Source organism: Lissotriton vulgaris, chromosome 1_1 (assembly GCF_964263255.1).
Source record: "Lissotriton vulgaris chromosome 1_1, aLisVul1.2, whole genome shotgun sequence".
Lineage (NCBI taxonomy): Eukaryota > Metazoa > Chordata > Amphibia > Caudata > Salamandridae > Lissotriton > Lissotriton vulgaris.
The window spans coordinates 294,799,906-294,820,347 of NC_141685.1; the positions used below are offsets into that span (position 1 = coordinate 294,799,906).

The window sequence follows — 20,442 nt, forward strand, 5'->3', positions numbered from 1 at the left end:
TACAGACCCCTGGATGTGGTGTGGTCAGGTGGGTTTTCGCACACGTGCGGTTTACAGACCCCTGGATGTGGTGTGGTCAGGTGGGTTGGCGCAGGCGTGCAGTTTACAGACCCCTGTATGTGGTGTGGTCAGGTGGGTTGGCGCACGCGTGAGGTTTACAGACCCCTGGATGTGGTGTGGTCAGGTGGGTTGGCGCAGGCGTGCAGTTTACAGACCCCTGGATGTGGTGTGGTCAGGTGGGTTGGCACACGCGTGCAGTTTACAGACCCCTGTATGTGGTGTGGTCAGGTGGGTTGGCGCACGCGTGCGGTTTACAGACCCCTGGATGTGGTGTGGTCAGGTGGGTTGGCGCTGGCGTGCAGTTTACAGACCCCTGGATGTGGTGTGGTCAGGTGGGTTGGCACACGTGTGCAATTTACAGACCCCTGTATGTGGTGTGGTCAGGTGGGTTGGCGCACGCGGGCGGTTTACAGACCCCTGGATGTGGTGTAGTCAGGTGGGTTGGCGCAGGCGTCCAGTTTACAGACCTCAGGATGTGGTGTGGTCAGGTGGGTTGGCGCACGCGTGTAGTTTACAGACCCCTGGATGTGGTGTGGTCAGGTGGGTTGGCGCACATGTGCGGTTTACAGACCCCTGGATGTGGTGTGGTCAGGTGGGTTGGCGCAGGCGTGCAGTTTACAGACCCCTGTATCTGGTTGGTCAGGTGGGTTGGCACACGCATGCGGGTTACAGACCCCTGGATGTGGTGTGGTCAGGTGGGTTGGCGCAGGCGTGCAGTTTACAGACCCCTGGATGTGGTGTGGTCAGGTGGGTTGGCGCACGTGTGCGGTTTACAGACCCCTGGATGTGGTGTGGTCAGGTGGGTTGGCGAAGGCGTGCAGTTTACAGACCCCTGGATGTGGTGTGGTCAGGTGGGTTGGCGCACGCGTGCGGTTCACAGACCCCGGGGTGTGGTCTGGTCAGGTGGGTTGTCGCAGGCGGGCTGTTTACAGACCCCTGGATGTGGTGTGGTCAGGTGGGTTGGCGCAGGCGTGCGGTTTACAGACCCCTGGATGTGGTGTGGTCAGGTGGGTTGGCACACGCGTGCAGTTTACAGACCCCTGTATGTGGTGTGGTCAGGTGGGTTGGCGCACGCGTGCGGTTTACAGACCCCTGGATGTGGTGTGGTCAGGTGGGTTGGCGCTGGCGTGCAGTTTACAGACCCCTGGATGTGGTGTGGTCAGGTGGGTTGGCACACGCGTGCAGTTTACAGACCCCTGTATGTGGTGTGGTCAGTTGGGTTGGCGCACGCGTGCGGTTTACAGACCCCTGGATGTGGTGTGTTCAGGTGGGTTGGTGCAGGCGTGCAGTTTACAGACCTCTGGATGTGGTGTGGTCAGGTGGGTTGGCGCACATGTGCGGTTTACAGACCCCTGGATGTGGTGTGGTGTGGTCAGGTGGGTTGGCGCAGGCGTGCAGTTTACAGACCCCTGTATGTGGTTGGTCAGGTGGGTTGGCGCACGTGTGCGGGTTACAGACCCCTGGATGTGGTGTGGTCAGGTGGTTGGCGCAGGCGTGCAGTTTACAGACCCCTGGATGTGGTGTGGTCAGGTGGGTTGGCGCACGCGTGCGGTTTACAGACCCCTGGATGTGGTGTGGTCAGGTGGGTTGGCGAAGGCGTGCAGTTTACAGACCCCTGGATGTGGTGTGGTCAGGTGGGTTGGCGAAGGCGTGCAGTTTACAGACCCCTGGATGTGGTGTGGTCAGGTGGGTTGGCGCACGCGTGCGGTTCACAGACCCCGGGGTGTGGTGTGGTCAGGTGGGTTGTCGCAGGCGGGCTGTTTACAGACCCCTGGATGTGGTGTGGTCAGGTGGGTTGGCGCAGGCGTGCGGTTTACAGACCCCTGGATGTGGTGTGGTCAGGTGGGTTGGCACACGCGTGCAGTTTACAGACCCCTGGATGTTATGTGTTAAGGTGGGTTGGCGCACGCGTGCAGTTTACAGACCCCTGGATGTTATGTGGTCAGGTGGTTTGGCGCACGCGTCTGGGCCAGCATGAGTCGGAGATGTTTTCCACATATTCCTGTCCCCTTCCCCTCCAGGCCCATTGTCACGGGAGGCCCGCGACCCCCGCGCCGTGTTGGGTTTCCAGATCTGGAATGCCCCTTCCTAGCGGGAGCAGCTGTTCCCGCCCCGTCCCCGACGCTCGCTGTTCCTGCCTGCCCTTCATGTCAGGCCCCTGCCAGTTCTCGAGTTGCTGTGCGAGCTCTCCGTGCCCGGGTCCCTCCGTGTGCTGCGATAAGCCGGGAGGCGGTGCCTGAGGGCTGCTGTCGGAGCTCCCCGAAGCCGGCCCTGGGTGTTTGAGGCCCGGCCTGTTGGAGAAGGTAGGCTCTATGCTTCAGGCTCCTGCTCTCTCCGAGCTCTACTTTCCGTTCCGCTTTTGTGCCTCTGAGTTTTAATATGAAACGGGTGAGAGTTCTCGACGGCTGCCATGAGGATGTGACCCACCCCTGAAACTGCAGAGAGCGGACAGCGGTCCCTGGGCCACCCCTGAACATGCAGAGAGCTGACAACAGGCCCTGGTCCACCCCTGAACCTGCAGAGAGCTGACGACAGGCCCTGCTCCACCCCTGAACCTGCAGAGAGCTGACGACAGGCCCTGGGCCACCCCTGAACCTGCAGAGAGCTGACGACAGGCCCTGGGCCACCCCTGAACCTAGAGAGAGCTGACAACAGGCCCTGGTCCACCCCAGAACCTGCAGAGAGCTGACGACAGGCCCTGGTCCACCCCTGAACCTAGAGAGAGCTGACAACAGGCCCTGGTCCGCCCCTGAACCTGCAGAGAGCTGACAACAGGCCCTGGGCCACCCCTGAACATGCAGAGAGCTGGCACCGGCTTCCGGGCTCACCCCTAAGCCTGAAGGGATCTGAAAGTGGGTCCTTGGGCGAGCCCTGAAGCTGAGAAACACCTGTACCACCCTTAAATCTGCAGGGGGCTGAAAGCGTCTCTGGGCCACTCCTGTGCGTGCAGAGAGCGGACAACACTGCCTGGGCCACCCTGAACCCGCAGGGAGCTGGCAGCAAACCCCAGACCACCACCAAGCCCTGTCCCTCTAGAAAGCTGAACGCAGGCCCCCAGGCCACCCCTGAACCGGCAGAGGGTTGGCAGTGTGCACACCCTCGAAACTTCAGAGAGGAAGACATGAAGAGACCCCTGGTATAGTTCATACCCCGGACGGACTCCTGAGCTGTTCCAACCGCGACAACTTCACTCCTTGGGAAGAGGTCTGTTGACTCACGTGCGGCCATGATGAAACGGAGGAGAGAGCGCCTGGGAGCCCCCAGCCTGCGCATCCAGTAAGAAATGTCACTAAATGCATCTGCATGCCCCAGACAGGAGAAAATGCAAAGGCAGCATTTAACTTTGTATCATTGAAACAATCCTCTTGGTCCTAACTAGAAGCGGATCTCACCTAAAGCATCTAGACTAACCTAACTCTATAAGGATTGTTTGCAATCGTACAACTATTCCCTGATATACTTATGGAGTTAGCCCTGGTTAGAACATCATGCATGATGGGGCTATGCTCATTTTGACCTTTCAAGTTAATTACATTTTTTGGTTAAACTTATGAATGTTGCAAATGTGTTAGAAAAAGCACAAATAATTGCTTGAGTGAACGCTATGAAACACTTTTCTGTGGACTATTCTCGAGTTGAGGATGTTAGGGCTGAATTGGAAAAGCCAGCAAACTTTGCACACTCACGAAGTGCAAAGTTTGCCTTTTTTGCAGGGGAAGTTTAAACGGTTTCAGAACCACAACTCTGACTCTCACTTATATCCAGAGTTTGCACAATTTGAGAATTGCAACACTGTGCATTATTCCGTTTTTTTCCGAAGAATATGCAAAATAGATCTAGTTGAGGAGGTGGGGGCTAATGGAAAAACGATTTTGGATGCAGATGACCGGGACTTTAAGTCCCGATTCTCCCTTTTGACCAAATTGTCTTATTTTGAGGTATTGCCCCAAACTGCATAATACAGCAGAACAGCAGAGTAAAGAGGGAGGTATGGAGTTACTTAAGTTTGTACATTTTTCCATCTGTAGAGCTTGTCACGGTGTTGTAGTGATTTCCGGTGAGTGCTTTCTATTCCTCAGTCTGAACATTTATGCACTCATTGCAGTCTCCAGGTCGGATATTACAAGCCACCAGTGAGAGCAAAGCAGGCTACTCAAACAGCGGGGCATTGAAAAGAAAAGTCTGCATTGTGCCACAACATAACCTGAGTAGTATACAGCAAGCAGTTCACTTAGCATAGTTTGGTGGGAACGAAGGAATGGAATGCCAAGGTTTGCTTCGACTGTATTGATGAATCTTGATCTGTGATGTGTAGGTGCTGTTGGTACCTGCAATGAATCCATTGTGTATTTAGATGCTGGAGACAAGGCGAGCCACCGATACACTGGAGGGAAGTGAGCAAGGAGGGGGCTATCCTGGGAAAGCATATTTAATCATGGATTTTGGGATGACAGGAAGGGGATGGTTCACCCACTATTTCAAATAATAAATCTGAATGCTTACGTGACCTATGCCTGTGTTCCTCTTGCCGTATTGGTAGCCACGTGACTAGTGACCACACAGATTCTGATGCAGCTTGAATCATGGTATCCAGCCGGCGTCTACTTTCTGACTGGGCTGCTGTATTCGAAGAGGATTCACTGCCGTGCCAGTTTCAACAGTACTGGATCTTGTACGAGACTGCTAGCTCTCACTCATGCATCCTATGCTGGTGCTCGATCACTCCGACATAGTCTTTTCATCAGGCTTGCTATATACAAAAAAGGTGCAGAAGTGGGGGTCTTTGACAAGCCGCAGAGGCAGCAGCCACAAAAGTTACAAAGTGTGTGCCTTATGGGCATTTGCCCAGCCAGCTTTGGCTGGGCACCGTTTCACGCTCTGGCTGGCATTGAAATCCAAAACCACCATAGGCCAGTGATTCGCAAACGAGTGAGTCCTGGAGCAAAAGTTGAACTCTGTTCTTTGACCACTAGACCCTAGTAGAAAACGCAAGCCCTGGTAAATGGACATATTCTGTAAGGAAAGAACGGAAACGACCTAGGTGATTCCAGCCTGCCATTGTAAACTGTAAACCCACAGACAGTGGTGTAACACAGGCCCCAGCAGCCCCTGCGGTGCGGGGTGCCCCCTCAGCACAGTACTCTGGCCTGAAAGCTCCGGATTAAATACGGAGTGGGGCCCCCTTGTACCTTGTAGGGGGGACCCCTCAAGTTTCTGTATGGCACTACCCACAGATGACAAAGGTCAACATCATGAAGAAACAGCGATACGTAATTACATTGCCAGTGCTTGTGAGCCTCAAGCATGTTCTTATTACTGAATTTACAGCTTGGAGCTGACAAGGCACACCTGACTGCCAAATGTGTACTCATTGTAGTGGTTAGGATTCAGCCAGCTTTTTTTAAATATCTCCTTCGTATCACAGGTGGGCTACGTGATCCTATATAATGTCACCGTTTTACGGTCTCCCATTCCCACATGTGTTACTTATTCTACGTCCCGGCCCTGAACCTTGCTCCTTTATCCCCTGTAGTCCCGCTCCGGCTGCTAGAATACCTCTCTGTTCAGCTGCTACTTCCTTCACCCGGTTGCCTGTACCACATTTACATCTTGTGAACCTTCCGCTACTCGCTAGATCTCTGCATCGATCGCCTAGCCCTTGAAGTCCAAAGGGCGGATTGAGAACTTTGTATCTGATTAAACTTGTAAACTCGACCTGATTAGCAACACTGAAACTAGAATTAATCATTTCATGGGTTAGCTAACTTAGGACAGTAGATAAGACCCTCTGCAGATCGCCTCCTTCTTCCTTCTCCAAGAACTAGTCGCAAGGTTGCCATGGAACTTGAGGCCCAAACTTATGGATTTTACTGATTGAACCGTTCCAGGTGTGAAAGTATTTATTGAAGTGTTTTGCACAGCGCTGCACCTCGCCTTACAGATACTTCAAAGCAACACTCATCTGCTGCGACTACCCTTTCATTGGCAGTACTTCATGGAATCACAATTTTCAGATGCTATTTTGAAACTTTTGTTGAACGTTTGTTAGTCTGTTTCCACTCTCGAGCACATGTCTATGTTGTTCCAGGATTTAGGTCCCTATATGCCCACCTGCTGGCCTATCCAGGATCTTTGTCTAGGAGGCCTGGCACGTGTATAGTATTTTAAACTTGGCCATTGAGGTCAATGTAATCGGGGAAGGGCTTTTAAGGCTTGTTTATCCCAACCACGAGCCTGCATCTGACAGGCTCATCTGGCGGCCTGGGTTTTGCATTCTCTGCAGTCGGAGAGGGTTTTTGTGGCAGATCTGTATGTAACATTCCACAGTATTCTAGTCGTTGAAACTGCAGGCTCCGATCTGCTCTGCCTGGAGTCGTGGGGTTTTCTGTAGCACACATAGTTGTGTGGTGATTTGAGAAGTGAAGGAGACGTCTGCATCAAAGAGATCCTCATATTCTGGGAAGTTGCTGGAGCAGTTTCCACACTTGTAGGCCATCCAGTGGTGTTGTGGGGTGGGTATGTCCTCACTAGTTCCTGAATCTTGGAATTGTCTCCTCTACAGCTAGAAGACACTTTCTTTAACAAAGTAATGGGTGTAGTGTGGGCATGTGGTGATACTTGCGTGTTGAGAGCCTACCACAACAAACAACCTTGAAGCTGGAAACCTACAATATGGGAAAATGTGTTTGTTCTGTGAGATCCCTTTCAGTTTGTGCAAAGAGGTTTTGAATTTCTGGAAGTTTTCTTGTCATTGCACTCTGTTTACACCAATTAATGTTATAAAGTCTGCCTTTCCCGATAACTTGCCCTTGCAGCTAAGTTGTGATATTGACTCCTTGACATTGTAAATCTAAGAAACGCTCTGGCTTTTCAGCCCTATTTGTCCCAGGTAATATAGTAAAATGTCATAACGGATGTACTGTAGAAGTCTACAACTAGTAAACTGGCGGTCTGAAACACTCTGTCTGATGTTTCAATACTATGATTAATGAACTAATTTAAACCACCATGGTCCCCTCTGATGCCACCATTGGCACTTTACCACAATGGTTTTCCTAACTAGACTTTGGCCGATTATCGTGTCTGGAGAGACCCGGGCCACATCACTGCATCAACAACAGTTGTACATCTCAGTAAGTTATTTAGAAAACGGCTGATAAAGCGCCTTATCTACAGTGAGGCATGCATTACCTCCTGGTCTCTGAATAGAGAGACTCTCAGTGGATGACGCCTGTTGAGTGCAATCATGGTCGCCCCTTGATGAGGATTCAGCCTTGGTGTCCACAGGGGCTTATCTCCCACTCTGTGATGGGTTATCCATCTTGCAGGTGCCACTGATGTGAAAGGCTTCCTGTCTTGTCCTTGTGATTGCCGCCAGAAAGCAAAAAGGTATCTGTATGTGGCAGCTTTTGGCCACGTGGCCAGATTATAGCCCGCTGTAGCAGATCTTCCTACATACGCTGGCTTTGATTTTGATGTGCACTGATGTTTAGATATTCTGTTTTTTAAGTAACATGCATTTAAATTGAAATTGTCAAATTCCGGTCATATAGGCTAAGAAAGATGTCTCTTGTGCATAGAATCGTACATAAATCTGTTGTCACGTCTTTAATCCGTGCCAGTCTAACTGAAATATCTGTTTTATTCTGTGTGCCTTCCATGCTTAAAGTGGGTTTGATTCAACTCATTCTTCCAGCGTTATTTTACATGCAAGGTAATATTCAGCAGTAAGGTGTGACAGAAAAGGAAGCAGGAGGATTTGGAGATTTCTGTCCATAAAAGAAATCTGATGTGGGGGAAGGGTAGGGAGAAAACCTGGTTAGTCACTTGCTCCCCTTTCAGCATACCGTTTGTCATTTAAGTTGTCATCAACGCTGTTTACTATCTTACATTAGTCATTTGTATAGCGAGTGTTACTCCATTATTGTGGACTTGAAGCGTGGAGTCTGGGTACCGTCCAGACTTTGTCTCGAGTGTTCCATCGCAGGCTGCAGCCTGATTTGGCTTATGTGATCAGTGGTGTGTGTGTTGGCTCTGGTACTTCCAATAAGCACATCTTAATCAGGGAGGTCTCTTTTAGTCAGTATTTTATGGATGTTGCAGGCGTTCTTACCAAATCGATTGGTGCCATCTGGGTTGCTTTGCTTGCCTGTTACCGGCTTGTGGCGAGCGAGTGAAGTAATGGGAGGTAGCAAGGGCGCTTAAGGGACCAGGAGAGGCGTGCACTGTTGGCAGGGTCGGATTGGGATCACAATTTGGCCCGGGCACTGACGAAAAAGTGGCCCACATTAAGGGGGCGTGGCCTACATTTAAGGGGCGTGGCCTACATTCGAGGGGCATGCCCTTTCATGAAACACCATTTGGTTACTCTTTGAGGTCTAATTTGTAGACAAATATTTAGTAAATTAAGCCTTTTAAAGCTTACAGAGCAAGTAACATTGGTAAAGACTAGGAGCACTGCAGTTCAGATAACTGAATACTTACTTGCAGTCTTAACGCCCTGCACAATGTCGTTGGATACTCTTTCCTAACCAGCTATGTCCTAGACTCTAATCATCACATAAACCAGAAATCTAGTACAAAGTCAAGGAGAAAGGGTAAGACTGGAATCTCTGGTAATAGAACATGTAATAACAAAAGTAAGAATTCACAAACGAGGAAAAGGCAGTCTGGGGTGTAAAGAATGCTGAAAAAATGTATCTGTACAATCTAGTCATACATTTATTTCACAGTCAGCAGGTGATGTCTATATACAAAAAACACAGTTTTATTCATATCTGTTGCTGCCTTAAAGTCTGGGCCATGGGGAGTGAAATAAAACAATTGCCTAGGATCACATGATCTGATTAAGATACGAAACCAGTATTAATGCCAAGTTGTTGGTATCACATTGTGCAATTCAGAAACTAGATGTATATGCCTCACTTCCCTTACACTCACCTTACCCCCAACTGCAACTCATCTGGTATCAACATAGCTCTTGGTCATAACTCAGACCAGATGTTGTTGCTCCTGGCAAAATGTTTGTGAGCACCTATGTTCAGGCCTATATCATAATGTAATACAATCTGGAATAATGCTGCAAAATCATTCCTTGGGTAAATTGTGTACATTAAATTGCAACAACATTTGACGTGGAATTCTGTGTGCAACCTGCCTATTTCTCACATTTTTAGTGGTAAGGGTGATTTGGTTGTTGTTTTGTGAGCTAGCACACAATATCACAATAAACCATACGGGCATTGTGTTTGCAATTGTAGCTTTAGTTATGTTTACTTATGCCATTCTTTCAGCAACAATGAAAAACAATGCGATGTTCTGAGGATTTTCACCATTCCATTGGAGGAAATCTAATAATTTCCTCCTTATATAGAAGAAGCAATACACACACTGTTCTCTGAATCATGGTACAAGAGACCTGCAAACAACTAGTGCTATTGGTTTTAAATATTCCAACCGTGTAACAATCCCTCACAATTTTTCGCATGTCCTCCATGTGTAAGACACATTATGTAGCACCAACTCTGAAGCACGTTCTGGGGCCCACATGCATGATAACAAAACACAACCAACCAGAAAAAGTTGTGCAATACCCTAAAAACGAATCCCACCATGGTCCCTTTAAATACCCCTGCACCCCATAATCATAACCCATCCTAACCCTAAAAATACACCCTGCACCCTAAAACCCAAGCCTATCCCTGAACCCTAAAAATACCCCTTTACCCCAAACCCCAAACCTATCCCTGAACCCTAAAAATACCCCTGTACCTCAAAACCCAAACCTATCCCTGAATCCCAAAAATACCCCTGTACCTCAAAACCCAAACCTATCCCTGAATCCCAAAAATACCCCTGTACCCCCAAACCTATCCCTGAACCCTACAAATACCCTGTACCCCAAAACCCAAACCTATCCCTGAACCCTAAAAATACCCCTGTACCCCAAAACCCAAACCTATCCCTGAACCCTAAAAATACCCCTGTACCCCAAAACCCAAACCTATCCCTTCACCCTAAAAATACCCCTGTACCCCAAAACCAAAACCTAGTCCTGAAACCTAAAAATACCCCAGTGCCCCAAAACTATCCCTGAACCCTTAAAATACCCAATCACCCTAAAACATATACCTCAGAACCCCAAAACATATACCCTATATACCCATACTTACCTTATCCTAACATATATGTGAGAAGTTGGCCTGATATGTAGTGTTTCCAATTCTGGAACCACTTGGTATCAGTCCAAACAAACCCCAAAGATGTCAGGTTGTAAGTCAACCTTGTAGACAAGCTATCCTAATGGTAGCATGGACTAAGCAGCCTTAAAGGCTTAACTTAAGAGGTCGTGTTAAGCGAGCTGTTTTACCACATACAATCCTGTAATCAAATGAAAGGACACCACACAAGTATATATTGTAAAAATATATGTATTTATTTCTAAATTACTCCCCAGTACTCTTTATGAGGAAAGGGGCACAAGCGTTAAATCAAAAGCACAGTAAAACATATAAAGTTGCACAATTATGGATGAGGGCGGGTGGCCACTCAAACCATATATTAAAAAAGTGGTATAAGGAACACTTATCGAACAATGGTTAGGCCTAGGGCCTAGAGATTCGCTGGGAGCAGTCAGGACTAGCAATGCTGAAGTCGGGAGTAGCCCACAGGAGACGGGTGCAGCACGGAAAGTGCGGCTCGCACCAATGCAAAGTCAATGGTGCGTAAAAGTTGGATAAAGTGAATTAAAAGATACTTCCGCTGAACCTAGGAACACAAAACTTTAGACACAGACCCTAGAGGTGTGTACCAGTGTAAGGACACCGGCGTTGCAAAGTTACCTCACCCACAGGCCGTGGGTGCACAGGGTCGAAGTGGCGTCGGGTTCTGTCACGCAGGTTCTTGGTGCTTGGAGCTGTTGCAGCTGCAGGCGCTGTGAAGCAGAAGTGTCCGTTGCGATCCAAGGGTGGATCGAAGTAGAAAAGTACCTGAAAGCAGAGGGGACAGAGTCTGGGTCACTCAGCAGTGGCCAGGGTGGAACCAGGACGGAACCATGCAATGTCGGGCGCAATCAGGCGGTCGTCGATAGGCTTCTCTCCGCTGTCACGTGGGCTCTGGGGCATCTGCGACGTCCAGGAGCAGGTCACGATCTGTCCCACGTAGGCTCTCGCCGTCAGCACCGTCGGCTTCAAGATTGCAGCAAACAGCACTTGGCAAAAGCAATCCACGCAGAACCGGGAGATTGCTTATCACTCGAACCAGGAGGGTCAGAGTGGGGGCTCCTTTTCACAGGAGCTGGTGCAGATCTGGAGCAACCAGAAAAGCAAGTCTATTTCAGTTTTCGTCGGCACAGGGGCCACAAGCCAGCTGGCAAGTGACCGGGCCAACGCGTCGAGCCAACACAGGCAGAAGGGCCCCACGCAGCACTCGTCAAGTGTGGAGGGGTGAGCTTTGGTGCAAGTGGAGCTCGGGGCTGGGGCTTCTCAAACCCCGGTGTACAGCTTCGAGGGTCACTCGTGGGCTGCACGGTCAGCGTCTCGTGGCCTTTTCAAGATGGCGTGCCCCACGCTTCTGGTCGCCTCCACGGGTCTCAGCTCTGCAGGGACTGTGGATCGGGCAGGTAGAAGGCAGGCAAGCTTGATCTCGTCTATCTCTGTCGCTCGAGTTCCGGCGGGAACTGCAACAAAGCAAGGGTCGAGGGCTGGATGGTACCTGTTTGCACAGGGTGGTCACTCCTTGACCACAAGGGAGATTCTTCAGTCTTCTCACGTCGTGTAGAAAGTCGAAGGGTCCAGAATTCGTTTCTTATGTTTCTTCAGGATGATCTAAGTTGCATTGGCACTGCTCCCCCTCTTATTCGAATCTGGGGGGTTGGACATCCTGCTAGGTCCCCTCCTATGGGTGGGACCCAGGAAGGGGGTGGTTACACCCCTTTCCTTTGATCCAGGCCGCGCTGGGACAGGGGCTGGGAGGCCCCAGAACCGGTTTGGCCGGATTATGCAAGGGGCAGCCTTGTGCTCCCCAGGCAGTGTCTGGTTTCTTTGAAACCTCCCTACTACAATCCACTATCTCCTGTCTGGGGTGGTTTGACACCGCCCTGCGACAGGAAACCCTTTGTCCAGGCCACCATATGCTGAGTTTCGGTCAGCAGCAGGAGGCCAGACCCGTGTCTGTGGCAGGGGCATCCATTTTGTGGATCTGAGGCTCATTTTAAATCAACCGCGTTTCAGTAAAGTAACATGTCTTCTCCCTCTAGAAGGGTGGAATGCTACCCCCGTCGCCAGAACTGGCGAGGGGGTAGTATTCCAATTCGTATGACACCTTACACGACATGTTTTGATAAAGCCAAACCAAAGTTGCTATATAACCGCGAGGATTATAAGGCGCTTAAGAGTATATGGTATGGCATTATCCCGGATCAGCTTAGGGAGTTGTTCCCGACAGCTGCAGACAGGCTCAGCTCATGCCAGAGCTCCATCTCACATAAAACCACGCACTCTTCCTCCAGGATTGATGAGGCCTTCCATAGGAGTGGCTCACAGGCTATATATGTGTCCAGATATAGGTTTAGATATAGGTATACTATATCTAAGCAAGGGGTGATTACACCCACTTGCCCCAGCTGAGTGATCAGCCAGTTGTCAATTTAAGAACCAGCCAGGGGTGGCAAAAGCTATGCTTCAGCCCCTGGTAGGCCTTGGTGGCACCTATGCCCTGAGCACCTATAGTGCATGGTACAGGGGCTGACAAGGAGTCCATTTCCAATTGTGGTATGTACCTATAGCACATGTATTATAAATTTAGAGAGAGAACAGCAGGCTGGGGGTCTGATTAGCAGGCCCACAGCCTCAGTAAGTCGAAAACCAGTGAAGCAAAAAGCAAAAATTGGGGTGACCATAGGATAGCAGACCCTACTCTCCTACAATATACAAAAAAACATGCCATTTGACAGTTTTATGTAGTGTAAATTCAGCCCAAGACAAAGGCTATTTGAGTTCTATTCATGAGTACCAATTACAGTACACATGATCTGATTTTTTTATTTAAGGGCCTGGGCGAGGAAGTGATCTGCCCAGAATCACAGGCTGTTGAGCAGACCCTGGGATTCAAACTTGAATCCCCATCTCTGCAACTCTGGCGTTAGGCCACCTATGCCTATGCAAAGATAAGGAATGAAAGTGGGAGGATACTGTTCTTGCGCAGGACACAGGCCCAAGGTGACAATGGCCTACATGCTGAGCAACTAAAAAAACAGCAAGGCCCCTTTCTGTCACAAAATTATTCAAGAACTTCAGTGCAGGAGCACCTGAAAAGAAGGGAAGCCCCTGCTATTACTAACCTACTTAGCTCAAGAGCACATGAACAGCAGTATGGCCCCTGCAATTAGTAAATTAATCAGCCCTCCCCAGCCCTCCAGGCCCCAGGGCAATGTCTTGACAGGGGAGCACAATGGTAGACAGGGGAAGGCTGAGGTGAAGATGGTGGGAGTTCAAAACATCACCTAGACCCCACAGCCAGACCCATTCTTCCTCGCCCACTGTGTCCTGAATCTGAGGGGCTGTGGGCGAGGTGTTAAGATTAACACCGTTTCTCGGCTGCGTGGGCCCCAGGGGGGCCCGAGGTGGAAATGGCTCAAGGCCTGAGCAACACCTGGCCCCCAGGGAGGCCGATTTTCGCAGACAATCACCGCTCCCCAGCCCACCCCTGGCGTGATTGCTTTTCAGGGGCAGGGGGTGAAGTAAGGCCACAGCTAATAATCACTGCATGGCACACAGTGAAGCGCTTTCATTTCTGTCTCTGTTTCCGTGCGCTCTGTGGGCCGTTTTTTTTTCTCCCCTTCCCAAGTTCACAGAGAGCAGATAGCAGAGAGCACTCTCTGTGAACTGAAAAAGGGGAGAAAAAAACCGGCCCACAGAGGGCACTGAGACAACGGCCCTTCGGCCGTTTCCCGAATGCCCGCCTTGCCAATCCGACCCTGACTGTTGGATGGGTGCCGGGAGTTCTGTCTAGTGCCTGGAGTAGCTTTGTTTGTAGCTTGTTGAGAAGGTGAGTTCTCCTGTGAGCACTTTGACACCTAATAACATACACTGTTGGAAGATACACAATGTTCTGCTGAATCTGCTGCATGTGGTTTCTTAGTGGTTAGTACTGTCATGGACTGGGTGACATCCAGCTGTGTGGGTTGTCTGGGTCCGAAGCTTCTGCAGTGTTTTGTCTGATGTGCTGTGTTGGATATTTTACGTCTGTGGTGGTTTTCTGGTAACTGCCATTGAAAACACAGCATTGCCCACCTTTATTTAATGCATTGGATGTGTCGGATGCACGTGTGTTTTGAAGTATTTTCATTTGGAGGTTCAGTGCAAAGTTTGGAGTCTGCATTTCGCCTTGTATCACATTGCTTACCTTATTACAGGGAGAATTGAGCATTGAATGATCATTTTAAAGTCCTCTAGTATGTAACTCCAGGAGGGTTGCAGCCGCTGGCAGCTTACAGCAGGTATTCTGAGGCGAGGTGCATGTGGCGATGGATACATAAAAACAGTTTGAAGAGGGACACTTCTGACAGTGAGGTCTCTGCTGCCTTCCTCTAGAACTGATTAAGGTCCAGTAGGAAAGTAAGAAATCGACAGCTGCTGCCCCCATTCATCCATCCATTGGAAGGCTTTGACTTCATCCCTACAGTACTAGACATCGTTAATCTTTTAGCGACGAGATGAGTTCATCTGGTCCCAAATTTACCATATCACCCCACTACTCAACTGTAGTGTTGTCGTGATATTTTAGAGGACTGTCTAGTGCAAATTCATCAGGCTCCTTCTTGCAAGAAGTAGAGTTAAAGTGAACCAAGTTCTAGAATGTAGTGGGTGTATTAATAAAAGTCAGGACTTGAATCACACTTTCGTGGTTACCCTTAGTGCAGCGCTTTTAAATGTAAAAGCAACATTCACACTTGAGAGGGCAAACAGTCCATCCATGAGAGGAGCCGGGATCCAGTCAATCGCTTGCGACATAGATTCGAATGCAGAGCTTTCTGCCTCTTGCGTTCCACGGGTGCACCTTTCGGTCATATCCTCTGCACAGAATCTCTTGAAAAGCAGGCCGCCTTAGCGTGACCAGAACTCATGGAGCAGGACATGCGGCCCTTAAAATGCTCTGTTCTTCCACCTCCACAGAAAGGGGATGTGAGTAAAGCTTTCCTCATTGCTAAGGATTGATCTCCTGAAGGGTTTTCTGCCATCCTGCCTATCCTTACTGGCAAACCAGTGTTTAGCTTATTCTGGCATGGCTCTCAGTCTCGGCTGCCTACATCAGATGGCGTGATGTGTGATCTCCATCACTCTTGCACCATACCATGCTTGCATTCATTTAGCTCACACAATAAACAGCTTAGCTGTCTACAACATACAGATTCAGACCATAGTAGTTCATTTGTGTTTGTTAACAGCAGTGAACAAATTAAAATGCATGGGACGCCACATTGTCTTTGAATTTCTATTCCTTTTATAATGAAACGTTTGAGTAAAATAAAATACTTTGCAGGTTTGATGCCTTTACATTGGGTATGATATTTGTGACTTGGTAGAAAGTATTTGTCAAGCGCTAAGAAGATTTTGCAACTTTTAAGCGTATGAACAGTGCAATCTCTTAATACAATTTTTGGGTAGTTCTTTAAATATCTTCAAAACCTGAATTCTTGCTTTCCTATAACAGTCCGAGTTAAGGCAGGCGCAAATAGGAAGTGCGCCTGATGACGGCCTAGACGCGCCAGGGCATTCTTTTTCTGACTGCCTGCAGCCACGTTTCTTTTCATCAGATTAGGCCGCCCTGACTTCTACAGCATATTTAGATCAGAAATAGACGCACAGTTTCCAGTCATATTCGGTCGAAATTATTTTCATTTGAAATAATACAACTAAAAGGACTTTAGCGCCTCAGTGGAGCAGAAAATGCTATTTCGCCACCCTTCTCAAGGTGACACGAGGCAAAGTAAAAGGAGCGAGGATGCGCGTCGAGTCGTGCAGTCTAATTGGCTGAACCCATTGCGGCTTCTCTTGTTTTGACGTGTGCCTCGAACGCTCCACGCGCGTGTTTATCCACCTGGCAAATCAGATGAGAATGCATCTGGGAGGCAATTCAGGCCCAGAAGGCCCCACACAGAAAGGATGCTGTACAGCAGGCCCCGCACAGAAAGGATGCTGTACAGCAGGCCCCTGTGCAGTGGTCGTGGGCGGCGATGGAAGGCACTGCAGGCCTGTACCGAGCCACTGGGAGCCTGTAAAGTTCGTTTAACAGGGGGATCTTAACGACCTCCAGGGGAAAGAAGGCCCCCTATTGGAAATGGTGTGACTGTGGTTAATGTGGAAACCTGATGGCGGAAACTTGGTAGTACCGTTGTTATCCTTTGGCTTGAAATAATACTTAATCTAGCAATGTGGGACACTGGGAGCTGGAGTCCAAAAACTATCTCCCAATTGTTTTTCGTTAGGTTAGTGTGCCGGTTTGCTGGCTCAGTCAGGTGTGTTTGTCTGTTATTGCTCTGCGCTTATGTGATGCATATCGCATTCAAAGGTCAATAATAGAAAAATAATTGATTCTCAAGAAAGGTAATCAGGAGGGAAGATATCTGTACCTGTTGAGAAACTCCTGCTGCTACATCCCATCTAAATGTTAGTGTCTTCCTTCCCCAGCCAGCCCCACCATGAAAACACACCCGTGCTCTCTGGACAAGGGTGAAGCTACACTTTCACTCAAATCATGAAATTTGCTCACCTAATTGTAACTAAGGTGCACAAACAGATTTCTGAATTGGACCCTAAATGAACGCAGTGTAAAAACAAACGTACAAAAGCCTGCACTCATTATGGCAGAGTGTATGGATGGATGTATAACCGAAGGCTCCAGGTAATATTGTATGAAACCTATTAATCAATGCAGTTCCAGTCTCTATCAAGAGAGGTCACATGCCCATGGGTATTCGGAGCACAGACATTTTCATCTTTCCTAAGCTAGAAAATGATCACTAAATGGCTTTAAAAAGTTCACGGTTATTTATAAAAAAAAGGCCAAACTTGGTTGTTGAATGTTGTAAAAGCAGAATGCATAGGACATTTGAATATAGATGCCCCTTGACCTACTGCCGTAAAGGCTTGCGGGATGCCGCTGGTTATTAGAATGATAAGGGCTTGGCAGACGCTTGGAGGCCTCACTCCTGTGGCAAGTGAGAGGTTGTTGTTGCCAGGGCTCCTCCACCTGTGTCGGCTTTCTGCTCTTTGACACCGCACTCTGCTGAGCTACAGACCCGCTTGCCGGGTAACAGTGTCCTACGCCCTTGAACTGTGAAGTCAATTTGTATAAGAACCTATGTCCAAGGGTTAGCTTTTGGGCTCAAGGCACATGAAGTTACCCAGGTTGCAAAAACAGTGGGGACTTGCTCAGCCCTTTTGCGTTCCCTGCGCAAAATTATGCCACTCCTCCCCGCACAAGCTCGGGCACTGATAGTCAGGTGCACTATTCTTAGTCGCCTTGACTACTGTAACGCGTTGTTACTTGAGTCTCCAGTGGTGCTGCTGGATCGGCTTCAAAGAATTCAGTCGGCCGCTGCCAAGCTAGCTCTCGGCTGGATCAGGAGATCCTCGGCCACAGCGGCCCTAGCCGAGCTACATTGGCTACCTCTGAAGCAGCGTGTGGTATTCAAGGCCCTTTGCCTTGTCTTTAAGGCTCTGCATGGAGTCGGGCCCAGACCTCTACAAGCCTTGTTTTCGTGGTACACTCCTAACAGAACCCTGCGCTCTGCCTCAGCCTGTCTGGTAAAAGTGCCCAGATACAACAAAGTCAGAACTGGGGGCAGATCCTTCAGGGTCGCAGCGGCTAAGTTATGGAACAGTCTGCCCATTGACATCCGCCAAATCTCACAACTCCTCCCCTTTCGGAAACGTATCAAGACCTGGCTATTTCCCTAAATCTATCCGCCTGCCACTCGTTCTTGTTCTCCTCAGTTAAGAGTATTCTCCAGCGCCAGGAAACCTGCAAGGTGTCGGCTGCGCTATATAAATACTTGAAATAAATAAATAAATAAATGTCAGTGGTTGAAGTCTGATAGGATTGGGCAGGAAGGGATGGGAAACATAGGATTGGGCATGGGCAGGAAGGGATGGGAAACATGTATGCTCTGTTTCAATCTTTTCTCAACGCTATCTATACCTGGTTTCAAAGCCAAGTCTTTGAGACGTGTTTTTTGTTGTTGTTGGTGCTGTGGTCATATTTAGAGCTTTCTCTTCATACCGAGACATTATAAACATGTCCTCTCTGAGTTACATAAAACTAGCTAAATGTTGGGCAATGTCAGTGCTTTTATTTTTTATTCTTTGCAACTTTAGCGTGCTTTGCCAATGTTATCTATTGTCGAAACCACTCATTGTGTGACCTTCTCATGTTGTTGTTTGTGGCCTTTGAATAAAAAAAGCTGATGTTCATACTTCCTCTTTCTGTGGTGCCTCATCAGAATCTCCAACCCCCTGTGTGCCCACTGCCGAGGAGGTGATGCCAACCACCAGCACACGCTCGCGCCTACGACTGCTGCCGGCCTGCAGCACCTCAAAATCCCACTTAGTGCCGACTGTGCGGTCGGCACTTCTCCTTTAGTGTTTCTCACGACTCAGCAGCCACAGAGCAACCCCGCTAGTCCCTGCTACAGCGGTCCGCTCCAGTGGAGGTAAGGAGGCGTGTAGAGTGGAAATACTAAACACCAGCCCCTTAATAAGTGCATTGAACCAAATACTAACACAATCGGCTAACAGTGTGGTTTGTGTTGCATCACATGTCGCATAAATGCTAAACGCATAAATACTACATAAGTCTTAATGATCTGAAATGTTTAGCCATGATATATGGATCAACATTTAAGAGATTAGCCTGGTCCATGACTGTTTTTCCGCGTTGATCTCAGACCTCTCATTTTCTGTCACCGTGGCTTGTAGAACATTGAGACTGTAACATTAGTAGTTCAAAGTCTTCAACAAGTGATGGTGGGGCCTTGTTTGCTAGCAAGATTCTGGGCTTACTGATAAGTTAAAAGCCCAAAGTATTTGAAACCCAATGAGGTCTAATCCATATGTATTGGTACTAGCCCTGACCTAAGCACACATTCTGTACCAGTCGCTCCTGTAACCTACATCTCAAAATGGTAATATTAATCACACAGATCCCGGGTTTCGATGTCGCTGTTCAATATGCACATCTAGACACATTTCTTTCCATTTTTTTCGGGTTACATACATTACTATGTGTTAATCCCTTTTGGATGTAAACACACCATAACCACCTAAACCTTCTCACTTTATAAATGAGTGTTCCTCTGACACTAGAACGATCTGTTATTGTATTCTCTATGCACTGACATTTGAGCTCCAATAGGGAAATTGTATTGGAGGCTATCTACCATGAAATGAATACACCAGCTATTTCTTGCCGAGTAGTCCATCACACCTTCCTTACTAGCTTACTGCCTTGCATTTGTAAATAGAAGGATTTCTTACATTGCAATGTGTGCAGGGTGAGGTGTGTACATTCATCCCTGTCGAGGTGCATTGATCCATTTTATGAAAATGAGTACTTTGTCTTGCAGTTGATACCGAACCATCACCTAAAATAAGAAATTGCTGAGACTAGAAGTTGTGGCACTATTATCGCACACCAGCACATTGCATCAATGGTTGCCTGCTGTTGCTCTGTCCTCCTCTTCCTGCCTCCTCGCCTATATTGCACCTACGCACCACTCACTGCTTTTTATTCTTATTTTCTAAGCCCTTACTAGACACCACAACCCACATTTTGAGGAAATGAGCATTGCATTACTGCTCCTTGGTAGGCTGACACCCTGCTAAGTCAATTTTGACCTGTTGACATTGTATGTTCCTTCTCAATCTTACATCCCCCCCAACCTACATTGTTTCTCCATATTCTCTCAACTCTGCTGCACTCGCCTCACGCTCAACCTCCTCCAGAAGCACGTGCATCCCACACAATTCTGCATGTCTTTGTCTCAAGAGTTCAGATGCCTCCCTTTGGACTCTACAATGATGCTGTACTCCCCCCTCCATCTCTGACAATGTCAGTCATTTTGGCTTTTGTAGAGTGGGTTATTCTCCACTCTAGACTTATATATACACCATTGTAAACAGACAGCAGCAGGGCACGCTACAGTATTTGTGTGAACTACTGCCATCCCCGTATCTTTACTATTTATCTTTAAAGTTTGCAAACAAAGTTTCAATACCCAAAAGGATTGGCCTTGGCAATGGTTTTCCATTACCAGCTTGAAATTTCATTTGTTTTGGTGCCAAATATACTGTATTTTTACACTTAACCTTTGGATTTTGCCAC

General features: G+C 48.4%; 1 protein-coding gene across 6 annotated transcripts in view; it reads left to right on the forward strand.

Annotated features, from left to right (window-relative positions):
• LOC147747076 (microtubule-associated serine/threonine-protein kinase 2-like) overlaps positions 1-20,442 on the forward strand; it is a 1,134,689-nt gene that overhangs the window by 573,146 nt on the left and 541,101 nt on the right. For 3 of the 6 annotated variants that reach the window (XM_086952330.1, XM_086952331.1, XM_086952333.1), the window contains one exon: positions 18,563-18,772. The exons of 2 other annotated variants lie outside the window; for them this stretch is intronic. In XM_086952330.1, the coding sequence (XP_086808456.1) occupies positions 18,563-18,772 (210 nt within the window). Of the gene's footprint in view, positions 1-3,172; positions 3,337-18,562; positions 18,773-20,442 lie in introns of those variants that run through there. One more of the 6 variants, XM_086952334.1, reaches the window with a different exon arrangement.